The sequence below is a fragment of the Miscanthus floridulus genome, chromosome 4, assembly GCF_019320115.1.
Source record: "Miscanthus floridulus cultivar M001 chromosome 4, ASM1932011v1, whole genome shotgun sequence".
In the NCBI taxonomy this organism is placed as follows: Eukaryota; Viridiplantae; Streptophyta; class Magnoliopsida; order Poales; family Poaceae; genus Miscanthus; species Miscanthus floridulus.
Window position 1 is genome coordinate 39,539,891 of NC_089583.1, and position 14,021 is coordinate 39,553,911.

Genomic DNA, 14,021 nt, shown 5'->3' on the forward strand with positions numbered 1-14,021 from the left:
TATGATGACGGGCCAAATTTGGTTCGAGTCGCAGGCTCCTTGCATTGCACAGACAAGGGTAAGTCTTGCTACTAACATCCTTCTTCACACCCCGCATAGAGCGGGAGCTCTCTACATTGGGTACGTTCTTTAGCAGTGTTGGGCTCTAGATCCGGCACAGCGCCCAGCATTAACAGAGATTACTGGACAGCTTCGCTCCATGTCATTTGTAGCAAATCAGGCGAAGGCAACCAAATAAGATACTACACCTTTGGACTTTGTTATATTCCTTCGGTTTTAAATTATAAGTTATTTTGGTTTTTTTATAGGTACGTAGTTTTGTTATGCATATTATATCTAAATATATGATAAAAAAAACTATTGAATCTAAAAAAAATGGTCAAAACGACTTATAATTTGAAACGGATATTTTTCCTTTACAGGAGAATGTATAAAAAGCTCATTCATTACACTTTTGGTTCTCCTGTGCTGTCTTCCCAAAAGATACCAAGTACTGTATTCTGTAGGCTGGAGAAAGTCAATGTTGAACTTCCCTGCATAGAAATCGAGGCGACCCATAAATGATGAATCTTATCTTGCTCTCTAGTCTCACATTTGGTGCAAGAGTCCATGTGGTGCATTTTATATCTTCATTGACAGGAAATCGGTACGTTTGTGACCGTGCCAAATCATGATACTTCATTCATTTTCATGAAGAATGAAACATGCAGGACAAGTAGTGCATCCTCTTGTACTTGCATTGTCACGGCACATGCATGCGCGCCTAACTATGGCTGGGTGCACGTGTGTGAACCAGCTCGTCTTTCTAGGGCTGGCCATGCACAAGAGGAAAAACAGGACACTTTGGGTTTCGGTCTATGCATCTAGGAAGACACAAGGAATGGTGAAATTTTCAATAATTATGTGTGGGAGTCGTCATGGCTTAACTGAAGTTTGGCACACACAGTAGTCGGAGGGCCTGATACGTGATATTTCTTTGAGGTGTAGTGGAGGTACGGTGGAGTATATGCATATCCTGTGGCACTCCTGTTGAACATTTGGTCAATTTACGACTTATATTAATCCATAAAAGCGATTTAAACAATAGTAACAGTATCACTAACCATACTGTAACCACCACTACTGCAGATAGTATTTAATAGTGCAGCAACCAAGTACGCTAAAACGCTAACAGAATAGCATATGAACAATAGCGCACTGTGGGATTAGTTTATACCCTAGGGTGGGACTGCCAGTACCCGCGGACAGTGAGCCACCATCTTCTCCGTCGTTGGTGTTGGTGCGGCCACCAGTCCTCCTCGTGTCCACCATGTTGCAGAGGAGGTCGCGCCGGGAGACTCCTGCAGGTGCGGTGTGGAGCAGTGGCACGGAAGGAGCTCCTGCAGGTGCGGTGTGAGCAGTAGCACGGGAAGCTCCTGCAGGTGCGGTGTCGGAGCAGTAGAACGAGCTCCCGTCAGGAAGCAGAAGCCCCGAACAGGAACTGCAGCGACGGGGCAGCAGTCGCCGGGAAGCCGGCGCTCCCCAAAAACTTGATTCCCCGCCTACCCGTGCAGGTACGCTTGACGGGGGAAGTTCCGGAGGCCTGCTACCGAAGCTCCCTGTGCGCGCAGGGAACTCCGGTCGGAGATGCAGACGAACAGCTCAGCGCTCAGATGTTGCGGAGAGGAGGAAGAGGAAGAGTCGGGTCTTCCCTCGGACAGGGGCGCCCCCCTTATAGCCGGCAGTTCCCCATCTGTCCGTTAGGCCCTGTCGGGGGAATGAACCTGGACAGGGTGGTTGGGCGTTGGGAGTTGGCTGCGGCGGCTAGGGTTTCGGTTGGGCCAAGCGACAAAACCAGGCCAAACCAGCCAGGCCACAGGCCACGGCCGCCCGGCCGGGGCCCGGCGCGGCGCGCGGGGGGCGGCTCGGCGGCGGCGGCGCGCGCGTGTGGCCTCCCGGTTCTCCCTCTCAACTTGTCTATGTGAGAGTCCTAAGACTCACTATTTAAGTTGAGAACCTTTTTAGTGAATTTCCCATGTGGTACTAATCACTTTTCCACTTAACAATAATTGTGGGCCTTTGAAGTTTATTTGATTAATTAGAATAAATAATGGGCCTGGCCCAAATTAATCTAACAATCCCCACCAAACTTCAGAAGTCCACAGTTAATGTCTTCAGTTCTGAGCTTGTTTGATATACCAGTGTTTCGATGGAGACTGTTAAGTTGAACATCCATCTAGAAAAGGAGTTTACACTCATTTACAACTGACCAATGGACTATGCCTTGAATTGACAGTTTTGTGCAAAGTGAGGCTCACTCGATTCCTTTACTGATACTAGGCTGCCTGTAGCATCCCCTCTGGTTGGAGCATATAAGTCATACTCCTGGCCTATTCATGAGTATCTAGAGATCACCCAAATCTCATAGATTGTGACTAGCAATCGAACTCACATAGGTGTGTTCCTTTAAGATGCCCTGTAGGCCGACATCTTTGCTTCTCATTAAGCCACTCGGATCACATTGAGGTATTTACCAACCTGCCATACAGATAGGAAGAGAAGTGCATTACTCAAGAGATTGACCTTTATTAAAAGGGTCTCTTCCCTCAGTCTACCCATAGCTTGTTTCACCATCCTAATTCACGGGATCTCCGATCACATAGGACAGGTTGCCACTACGATAGAACTTCATGTGGGTCTCAGTCCCATCTCACTCGATGCACTATCTATCACATTACGCGATAGTCCCTTAGTAAATTGATCTGCCAGATTTTTAGACGTATGGACATAGTCCAATGCTATTACTCCGGAGTTTCTCAATTTTCTGACAGATTTTAACCGCCGCTTTACATGCCTAGTGGTCTTCATGTTGTCCTTTGAACTGTTTATCTTGATAATTACTGTTTGGTTATCACAGTTCATAGAAATTGCGGGCACAGGTTTTTCAACCACCGGCAAATCCATAAGGAGCTCACGGAGCCATTCAGCCTCAACAGTAGCGGTATCAAGTGCTGCAAGTTCTGCTTCCATTGTTGACCTCGTTAAGATGGTCTGCTTGCAAGACTTCCAGGAAACAGCGCCACCTCCAAGTGTGAATGTATATCCACTTGTGGCTTTTAACTCATCAGCATCAGATATCCAATTTGCATCACAATAGCCCTCGAGTACCTTCGGGTACCCAGTATAGTGAATGCCAAAGCTCGACGTTCCCTTTAGATAGCGCAATACTCTTTCAAGAGCACGCCAGTGATCATCTCCCGGATTTGAAACAAACCGGCTTAATTTGCTCACAGCAAATGAGATGTCAGGCCTCGTTGCACTAGCCAAGTACATTAGCGAGCCGATGATTTGGGAGTATCTCAACTGATCCCTCATTATTCTTTGGTTCTTTCTCAGGATCACGCTTGGATCATAGGGAGTGGACACAGGCTTGCAGTCACTATAACCAAAGCGACTCAGTACCTTTTCCACATAGTGAGTTTGTACAAGTGTTACCCCACCATTTTCTCCCCTTAGTAGTTTGATGTTTAGTATCACATCAGCCACTCCCAAATCCTTCATGTCAAAGCTCTTTGACAGAAAGTCCTTGACTTCCTCAATCACATTGAGGCTTGTCCCAAAGATTAGTATGTCATCCACATACAAGCACAGGATTACTCCTTCTCCCCCACCATAGCGGTAGTACACACATTTGTCGGCTTCATTCGCAACAAAGCCAGCAGATGTCATAGTTTTATCAAACTTTTCATGCCATTGCTTAGGTGCTTGTTTTAGGCCATACAAAGACTTCAATAATTTACACACCTTTCCTTCTTGACCTTCTACTACGAAACCATCAGGCTGATCCATGTAGATCTCCTCATCTAGCTCTCCATTTAGGAAAGCCGTCTTAACATCCATCTGATGAACGAAAAGACCATGAGACGCAGCCAGGGCAAGCAGTACTCGGATTGTGGTCAATCGGGCCACTGGTGAATAAGTATCAAAGAAGTCCTCGCCTTCTTTCTGGGTATAACCCTTAGCCACAAGCCTTGCCTTGTACTTTTCAATCGTACCATCAGGCCTAAGCTTTTTCTTGAACACCCATTTACATCCTACAGGCTTGCACCCATAAGGACGATCAACAATCTCCCAAGTTCCATTGGTCATAATTGAATCCATCTCACTTCGCACTGCTTCCTTCCAGTAGTCAGCGTCGGGAGAGGAAAATGCCTCAGCAATGGTGCTTGGAGTGTCATCCACGAGGTATATAGTGAAATCATCACCAAAAGACTTTACAGTCCTCTGTCTCTTACTCTTTCGAGTAGCTCCACTATTATCCTCCTCAGGATTCTCAACACATGTTTGTTCAAGATGTTCTGTTGGCGCCACGGGGGAATCAATAGGTTTTTGACTAGATGTGCTAGGTACATTTCCTCTCATAGGAAATTCATTCTCAAAGAATGTAGCATCTCTGGACTCAATCACTGCACCGACACGCATGTCAGGTACTCCAGAGCTTACAACTAGGAATCTATAGCCGACGCTGTGTAAAGCGTAACCGAGGAACACACAATCTACAGTTTTTGGTCCAAGTTTGCGCTTTTTGACGATTGGCACATTCACCTTGGCCAAGCATCCCCAAGTGCGTAGGTATGAGAGAGTCAACCTTTTCTTTTCCCATTCCTCGAATGGTGTTACTTCTTTATTCTTTGTAGGAACTCTATTCAGGACATGACATGCCGTCAATATAGCCTCACCCCACCATTCGTTGGAAAGTCCCGCAGTGTCTAACATGGCGTTAACCAAATCAGTTAGAGTGCGATTCTTTCGTTCGGCAATCCCATTGGATTGGGGGGAGTATGGAGGCGTCCTCTCATGAATAATTCCATGTTCCTCGCAGAATGAATCAAACTCATGTGAAAAGTATTCTCCCCCACGATCAGACCTCAACCGTTTGATTTTTCTTTCCAATTGGTTCTCTACTTCAGCTTTATAGATTTTAAAATAATGCATTGCTTCATCCTTTGTTTTTAGCAAGTACACATAGCAAAATCTAGTGCTATCATCAATAAGAGTCATGAAATATTTCTTTCCTCCTTTGGTCAATACACCATTCATCTCGCACAGATCAGAATGAATGAGATCTAGCGGTGCCAAATTTCTCGCCTCTTTCACAGCCTTGTGAGGCTTGCGAGGTTGCTTCGCTTGAACACAAGCATGGCACTTAGACCCTTTGACCAGATCGATTTTAGGGATTAATTTTAAACTAGCTAAGCGCGTCATACAACCAACATTGATGTGACAGAGTCGGGAATGCCAAACATTAGACTCATCATCATTTCTCACATGGTTCACAATTTTATCACAAGAATCCATCAAAGAGAAGCGGAACAAGCCTCCGCTTTCATAGCCTTTTCCAACAAAGGTTCCATACTTGGATACAACACATTTATTGGACTCAAACACAAGTCTAAAGCCGTCTCTACACAATAGAGACCCACTAACGAGATTCTTCTTGATGGAGGGGACATGCTGCACGTTCTTTAGCTGCACGATCTTTCCCGAAGTAAACTTCAGATTGATCGTACCAACACCAAGTACAGCAGCATGCGTACCGTTTCCCATCAGCAAGGAGCAACCTCTTTGTTCCTGATAAGAAGAAAACAAAGAAACATCAGAACATACATGAATGTTAGCACCCGTGTCAACCCACCACTCAGGCGAGAGACAAACTGAAAAAACTGTAGGTAGATGATTACCGTACCCAGATCCTCCAGATTCGCTAACAACCATGTTTGCGGTCTTCTTCTGCTTGTCCTTGCGGTCAGGGCACTCTTTTGCCCAATGGTCAGATGCACCGCAGACAAAGCAAAGACCCTTTTCTTTTTCCTTGCCCTTCTTCTTAAAAGTTGCAGCTTTAGGCTTGACTGCAGGCTTGTTTTTCTTCTTCCTCTGTGCGGCATGAAAGTTCTTCTTTTGCACCAGATTGGCGCTAGAACCTTCCTCATGCGCTTTCTTGCCATGAGTGTCCTTTGCCCTAGCATTCTCCTCCACACCAAGAGTAGCAATGAGATCAGTCACACTGAACACTTGCCTCCTGTGCTTTAGAGTAGTGGCAAAGCTCGACCAAGTAGGTGGCAGCTTAGCGATGATACCGCCGGCCACAAACTTGTCAGGCAACTCACACTCATTGTTCTGGAGTTCCTTTGCCAGCATCTGTATCTCATGAGCCTGCTCTACTACAGATCGGTCATCGACCATCTTGTAGTCATAGAACTTCTCCATGATGTACAGCTCAGTGCTAGCATCGGCAACACCGAACTTGGCCTCAAGTGCATCCCACATGTCCTTGCCAGTGTCCATATCCATGTACACTTGCACCATGCTTTCAGCTAATATGCTGATGAGAGCCCCCTTGAACAAGTTATCTGCCTCATTGAACTTAATCTCCTCCTCGTGAGAGAAAGGAGGTTCAATGCGCTTTCCCTTGATCACGTGCTCACAACGCATACTAGTGAACCACAGCTTGGAACGGACACGCCACACTTTATAGTTGGATCCATCATCTTTCAATGGTGGTGGTTTTAGTGACGCAGCAAAACTAGCAGCCGAAAAAGACCTATCAAGTTTTTGGATTGTTGAACATTTGGTCAATTTACGACTTATATTAATCCATAAAAACGACTTAACCAATAGTAACAGTACCACTAACCATACTGTAACACCACCACTACTGCAGATAGTATTTAACAGTGCAGCAACCAAGTACGCTAACAACGCTAACAGAATAGCATATGAACAATAGCGCACAGTGGGATTAGGTTTATACCCTAGGGTGGGACTGCCGGTACCCGCGGACAGTGAGCCACCATCTTCTCCGTCGGTGGCGTTGGTGCGGGCACCAGTCCTCCTCGTGTCCACCATGTTGCAGAGGAGGTCGCGCCGGAGGCGAGCAAGTAGCACGGGAAGCTCCTGCAGGTGCAGGTGTCGGAGCAGTAGCACGGGACTCTCCCGTCAGGAAGCAGAAGCCCCCGAACAGGAACCTGCAGAAGCGAAGACGGGGCAGCGTCGCGCCGGGAAGCCGGCGCTCCCCAAAAACTTGATTCCCCGCCTACCCGTGCTAGGTACAGCTTGACGGGGGAAGTTCCGGAGGCCTGCTACGAAGCTCCCTGTGCGCGCAGGGAACTCCGGTCGGAGATGCAGACGAACAGCTCAGCGCTCAGATGTTGCGGAGAGGAGAATAGGAAGAGTCGGGTCTGTCCCCTGCCGACAGGGGCGCCCCCCCCCCCTTATAGCCGCGCCGTTCCCCCATCTGTCGTTAGGCCCTGTCGGGGGAATGAACCTGGACAGGGGTGGTTGGGCGTTGGCTGCGGCGGCTAGGGTTTTCGGTTGGGCCAAGCGACAAAACCAGAGGCCAAACCAGGGCCACGGCGCGTCGCGCGCGCGCGGCTCGGCGGCGGCGCGCGCGTGTGGCCTCCCGGTTCTCCCTCTCAACTTGTCTATGTGAGAGTCCTAAGACTCACTATTTAAGTTGAGAACCTTTTTAGTGAATTTCCTATGTGGTACTAATCACTTTTCCACTTAACAATAATTGTGGGCATTTGAAGTTTATTTGATTAATTAGAATAAATAATGGGCCTGGCCCAAATTAATCTAACAATCCCAAACTCAGAAACTATGATAATTTCTAGAGTTATTAATTACACTGCTACGTAGGCAATTGATAAGGGAAAAAAATGAAGAACTATGTCTAAAGTAAAACCACGTCTACGCAACGAGCGAGACCGAAGAAGAAAACAAGTCTCGTCCAATGTTGGGGAAGGAAATCATGGTTTCTTCCCGGGCCTCCGACTGATCGCCTGGCCTGCCATGGCATGCGGACGTGCCCTCCCCATTGGCCGCACAGCGCGGCAGAGCAAGCAGCGCCGCTGCGGACGCTAGCTCCAGCCGCGGGAGACCATCCTGCCGTGCCGCCTCGGACGCGTCCTCCCGGTCGGCCGTCGACGCTTCCGTTCGACCTCGCCGTCGCGTAACCTCGCCACGGCACCGAGCCGATGCCTCAACGTACGCTGCCTTCTCCGACTACGGGGCGTCCATGATGCACCCCAAGGCCACAGTTTCCCTCTCCGCCTCCGACTGACGTCCGAGCCCCTGCACGCCGGTACAGCAGCCACGCCCATCCGAGCCAAAGACTGTGCCCTCGTCGCGTTCTCCTCCGAGCAGCACCCCTTCGACAAGCCTCGGCCCAACGCCGCCGGCCCGCCGCACCGTCCTACGCTCCGCGGAGCTCTGGCCGCGGATCAACGCCGCCGCGCCCACCCTATCCACCCCGCCTCGATGCGTTCGACCGGGTTGCGCGCGGCCGTCTGGCTCCCCGTGCGCGGCCGCTCAGGGCGCTCAGCGTAGTGGAGCTCCGGCCGCGGCCGCTCGACGCTCGCCTCCCCGCGCGCAGCCGCTCGACAAAGCTCCGGCAGCGGCCTCGACGCTCGCCTCCCCGCGGCTCGACACTCGTGGCCCGCCTCCCCGCGCTGGCTCGCTGGTCCCGGCACGTACGCGTAGGCTCGCCCATGTCCGGGTCGGCACCGCCGCTCGTGGAGGCCATGGCCCGTCTCCGCCACGCCCCTCCTCCTGCTCGACTCCGCGGACGCCGCATAACGCCCGTGGAACGTGCCCGCGGCCACCTGCACGCTGCCGTGCTCTGGACGAGGCCAACGGTGAAAGGAGCAGAAGATCCGATGTTAAGCGGGGTGAATCATTGGATAGACCCAGGGTAGAAAAAACTGCATCGTGAACAGATAATTTCTTCGTACACTCTGTTAGGGGATTCAAACTATCCTAATTTCTATATTGGGAGTGCCCTTATCTTACTCACCGAACAAATTAAAGATTTGCTTTGCTCACGCATGTGTAATATAATTGCTTTCCGTGGATGGGTCCATTAGTTATGGCCTATGGAAAGTTGCCTATACCGTGTTAATGTCTCAGTTTAAAATGTATTATTTTTACCAGAGTTTTCCCACTCTGCTTCACTCAATTAAGTGAAATAATAAGCAGGTTTGCTTTATGCATGATCTAGTCATCAGTATTTATAGTAGAAAATGAAATTTGGGGACGAAGATTTTTGGTTAATTAGGATCAGGATTTGCAGGTTTGGAGACTGCCGTTGTGAATCAATTGATTAGGGTGTCTCCTATAGTATCAGCGCATATGGAGAAAAGAGCTAGCATCATTGAATATCGTGTTGTGAGGGATGCATAGTGTCTCTTGTCTTTTTTACTATTCAATGATTACAAAATTGAGTGTGTTAAACTAGATCATTAGAGGCACTCTTATTGAGTGTGTTAAAAGATTTTAGCATCATTGATAATAAGGCCAATCTTAGTGGGGTTTCATATCCCTGTTTCCAAAACTCATAGGCGTTAGAAACAGTATAAACAAGTTTCATCTCTATCAAACGCATTCCATCCCGTAAAACTTTTATCATCTCTTTTTTAATTTAAACTATGCCATGTTAGTTTATTTAATACACATAAAAAATTTCATAAAACATGCCATGTTAGTTTATTTAATACACATAAAAAATTTCATAAAACTCCCATTAAGACTAGTATGTGGGTAGTTCAACAAGGACGTAATTGAAAACTATGCAGATCGCCTAAAAGAATTATTATCATCAAACCTTAAGTCATTGATGTGTTTAAAAGGTCATGCTTTCCAGAACTTGGTACCTGAGATTTATTTGTCTCTTTTGTTAGGTGTTGTAGAGCGTGTTTGAAGGGGCTCCGACCAGCTCCTGCTCTGGCATTGTAGCAGCACTGTGCATCTATTGTGGTGGAGCCGGAAGAGCCTCCCAACGCTGGCTCCTCCGGCTCCTCTCTGGTGCGTGCCAGAGACGGAGCCGCTACAATACCTAGCTAAGGGCACTCCCAATGCAGAAACCATCATAGTTTCTATGGACATTAATTGTACTGCCACATAAGCGCTTTGCTGATGTGGCAATGTAGTTATTGAAGAGAGAGAGCAAAAATCATAGAAACCGGGTCTAAGTTAGAAACCATGTCTACACGAGAACCAAGACACGAAGGAATGTGATTGATGGAGAATGGAGAGAGAATGTATATGATTGGATAAAAATTGTTCCGTAGAAACTATCCATTGAGGCTATGGTTTCTATATGTAGTGTCTATGGAAATTAATAGGTATAGAAACTACGTGTAGTCTCTAGCATTGGGACTGCCCTAAGGAATGCACAATACAACACAATAGTCTATAGTGCCACTACAGTATGCGACAGGTGGAGCCAGAGCCATCGGAAGCCGAACCAAACACGTCCGTACTTCCTATGGTGTTTGTGCTTACGGTTTTGTTCTTAATGTAAGCGGTTTTGCTGATGTTAATTGTTAGAGTTGTCTAGCTAGTCTCTGTAGTTGTGGTCTTCTATTGTAAACGTCTAGTACGTTGTTGTTTGTCTAATCTAGACATTTCTCTTTTTTAATATAATCAACCTGCTTAGTTCATTAAAAAATTAACTATGGAGTAGGTGGTGGGTAATCAGAACTGTCCGGAGCTTGGAATTTCCACACCACATAGTAACTAATACGAACAATTTAATTACATTGCTATCAAATATATACCTATGTCCTTGCAATGGTACATACAAAATTACTACGCGATGCTCATTCCAATAATGATATTCTACCTATTTTTGTTGGATTTAATTAGATTTAGACTAACCTTAAATTAAATAAATTTTAGACCACAATAAATGCTAGTACGTGAAACAAAGGATTAATCATGTATGGATAGGAGAATGATTCAACTTAAATATGTGACTATATATTACGTGTATACATGTCAGTTTAAAAAGATGAAAGACAAACCACTAGCATGGGCATTGCGATATACAAAAAGTTTGGACCGCCATACCATAACATGAGCGGTGTAGCACCAACAAAATTTTTGCAGCTTCGAATTTAAAGCGAGAAGGCTGAGCTAGAGTCGAGGATGGACTAAGATGATAAAACATATGAGAGACGAGATAAACTTTTTACTCGTTAATATTAAATATAGATATTAGTTATTAAAACTTTAGCAAATGTCCTGTTTGATTTTTCATTACAAAAGAAAATCAGGATTGCTAGCATTCGGACTTCCGGACGGACGAGGCGTCCAGCCACCTGCGCCTGCAGTGATTTTTCCGTGCCATTTCGCACGCCCACGTGGGGCTCTCACCGCCCCGAATTGTCACTAGCGTCGAGAAGAGAGGAAGGATGCGGTGGATGCCCAGCCGACGCGGGGAGGAGAAAACACCGAGGCGAGGCAGCAGAAGGCAAGGAGGGAGATGCAACACCCGATCTACTTTTGAAACATCCCGATGCAACACTTGCAATATACGTATGAAGACAGATGGAACACTTAAAATACTTAAAACATGCATCTGAAACACTTGCAAAAACACATGAAAACACTTAAAACCGTTATAAAAACATACACAACATTCAGATAAAAACACTTGTAAATATATTAATGAAATATATGCAACATCCAAATAAACAACTCACAACATATATATGAAAAACAGATGAAACATTGGGAACAAAATCTTGCAACATATGTGTACAACTATTGCAATATATGCAATATCTTGATCTACTTTTGCAACATCCATCTAAAACAACAAATACTTGAAACAGACGTTTGCAACATGTGCTTTTAAGCGTAACATCTACTTGCTGCTTGAACGAAATGGAGGCTCATCGACGCAGAGCTCGACGCCGGCATGGAGCTCAATGCTACGGAGTGGCGCGGAGGTCGCTGGTGTGGAGCTCGATGGTGGCACGGACCTTGGCAGGGGCTGCGGCAGACGGATGGAGCGCGGCCGCAATGAGAGGCGCGAGTACGGGCGGGGGGCGACGCGGGGAGGGCGGGATCGTGGCTGCAATGAGAGGCGCGAGTACGGATAGGGGCGGCGCGGGGAGGGCGGGATCCATCCCATGAGCAGGAACGCGCAGCGTGCAGACGCGGACGGCGAGGCGGGGTCCGTTCCACGAGTAGGGGACGTGAGCGGGTCTTCGTGGCGCTATTTTGGACATAATAATAGGCACCCGAACAAGACGCCGCGGTTATATAAGCGACCACCGGCTCTGTCGCTCCCTTCCCGCCATACACCAACAAACCAGAGCGTCGTTCCTTTCCACTGCACACGTACCCCTTGATCTTCGTCTCATCGTCTCCCCCTTCGCCGGCGTGCCATGACGACGAGGAAGCGCCCTTGCGCCGCCGCGACCTCGTTCCTGCTGCTACTACTACTCTCCTCCGCCGCGGTGTCCCTGGCGAAGACCGCCGGCAGCAGGGAGAGCAAGCAGGGCCAGCAGGCGGGTGCGAGCGTGTACGTGGTGATGGTGAAGGCCCCTGCCCAGGGCGTCAACTACAAGGCATACCAGATGCGCATCCTCGCCACCGCGCTCGGCAGGTACGCATGCCATGGCATGGCACCGCCGCACCGGCACCAGGCCACCAGCAGCTAATTAAGCATTTTTCTTTGGTCGCCTTCGTGTCGCCTTGATTGGAGGATCTGATTTCTCTTTCGTTGCCATCGAATGAATTGCAAGCGAGGAGAAAGCCAAGCAGGCGCTGATCTACAGCTACAAGACCGCCGCCAGCGGGTTCGCCGCCAAGCTCACGCCGGCGCAGGTCGCCGCGTTGAAAAGTGAGCTCCATTTTTATTCGATTTCTCGGTGCTCTTTAGTTTTTGCGATCGTTTGCCTGATGTCTTGTGCAAATTCATGGCGCCGGCCGGCCGGCCGGCGATGACGCCGCGGCTGCGAGCCTCGGTTATCGTGCAACAGAATCTTCGTCTCATGGTTGCATTTATTCTCGTTTTTCTCTTGTTAATTATAATTAACCACCTTACTAGTAGAAAGTATATATAGTCGATCCCCCATACGGTGTTCACATGATCGATCGTGTCAATCCATGGTCTGCAATTAACTAAGCAAGGTGAGAAATTTAATGGTTTGAAGCCCAGTTGACAGATTTTTAGTCAGGAGTGGGAGGGAATCCTCTTGGCAATTCCGAGGTCAATGCAAACGCGTGCTTCTTCAGTAGTATACTAGTAGTTTTCAACTTTGCTGAGCATATTTACGCTTGTTTGGCATCGTCCAAATGCAAACAAAGGCTAGAAAGTGTAAATCATTATTGTCAACATATTTGCTGTTTGCGGTTCCGTAGCTTTAACTTTGAACATTGTCAACTTTTAACTTAGTAGTAGTAAATGGAAATCTTCATTGACAGTTTCTGTTTTCCTTGCGTCTTCTTGTGATTGTCACACAAACAAGACAAGCTTACTTTCTGTTTCCAACTCCGCAAGTCTCTCAAAGTGAAAAAGGGAAAGATTAAAGAAGAGGACCACGCACCACCATGCAAACAACAGAATTGATAACATTATCCTGATTCCCTCCGGTGCCTGAACATGCTATTAAGGACCTCACCTTTTTTTTGCGAGGATATTAAGGACCTCACCTTATTTGGAATGCTAAAATTTTTTAATGGTCCCTGCAAAACTCAAACCATTTCGTGTGTTTCTGCAAAATTCATGTGATTAAATTTCACAGTTTGCAAGGCCTGGACATTGGAAATGCATACTAACTCTTGTGCTAATCTGTTTCTTGGCCAGAGCATCCTGACGTTCTGCAGGCGCTGCCTGATGTGAAGTACACCCTTCAGGACAACAACCACCTCAATTGAACCGAGTGCTTTCGGACCTTCATCAGCAAGATGCATAGTTCAGCACTGCCATCTTCACCGTGTATTACTATCTTGTAATTAAGCGCATATGTTAGCTAGCAAGTCTGCAAATGTGTGCACACCCTAAGGTGTCTGACAGCAGAACGACAAGCTACACGTACGATCAGAATTCATCCAAGTATACAGCATGTGTGTACCAGTGAGGGTAATTTAGTCTCTTCATAAATATTGAATGATGTACCTGTAATTCCAAGCATCAAGTGGCATACATACATATATATATATATACAAACTGGTTGCCAGGAGGTATAATT

The 14,021-nt window shown here is 47.3% G+C and overlaps 1 protein-coding gene across 1 annotated transcript; it reads left to right on the forward strand.

The window, feature by feature from the left end:
* The first annotated feature begins 12,101 nt into the window (after positions 1 to 12,101).
* On the forward strand, positions 12,102 to 14,021 carry LOC136551371 (subtilisin-like protease SBT3.17). The gene is made up of 3 exons (XM_066542936.1): positions 12,102 to 12,433; positions 12,573 to 12,670; positions 13,637 to 14,021. Exons 1-3 carry the CDS (start codon positions 12,213 to 12,215, stop codon positions 13,705 to 13,707), a joined length of 390 nt encoding a protein of 129 aa, XP_066399033.1. The 5' UTR covers positions 12,102 to 12,212; the 3' UTR covers positions 13,708 to 14,021.

What these genes read in the sequence shown, in the direction of transcription:
- LOC136551371 (XM_066542936.1), top strand. Translation starts at nt 12,213, where the DNA reads ATGACGACGAGGAAGCGCCCTTGCGCCGCCGCGACCTCGTTCCTGCTG. An exon ending in CTCGCCACCGCGCTCGGCAG is followed by an intron (nt 12,434 to 12,572) that starts GTACGCATGCCA and finishes ATGAATTGCAAG; the next exon opens with CGAGGAGAAAGCCAAGCAGG. An exon ending in GCAGGTCGCCGCGTTGAAAA is followed by an intron (nt 12,671 to 13,636) that starts GTGAGCTCCATT and finishes TTTCTTGGCCAG; the next exon opens with AGCATCCTGACGTTCTGCAG.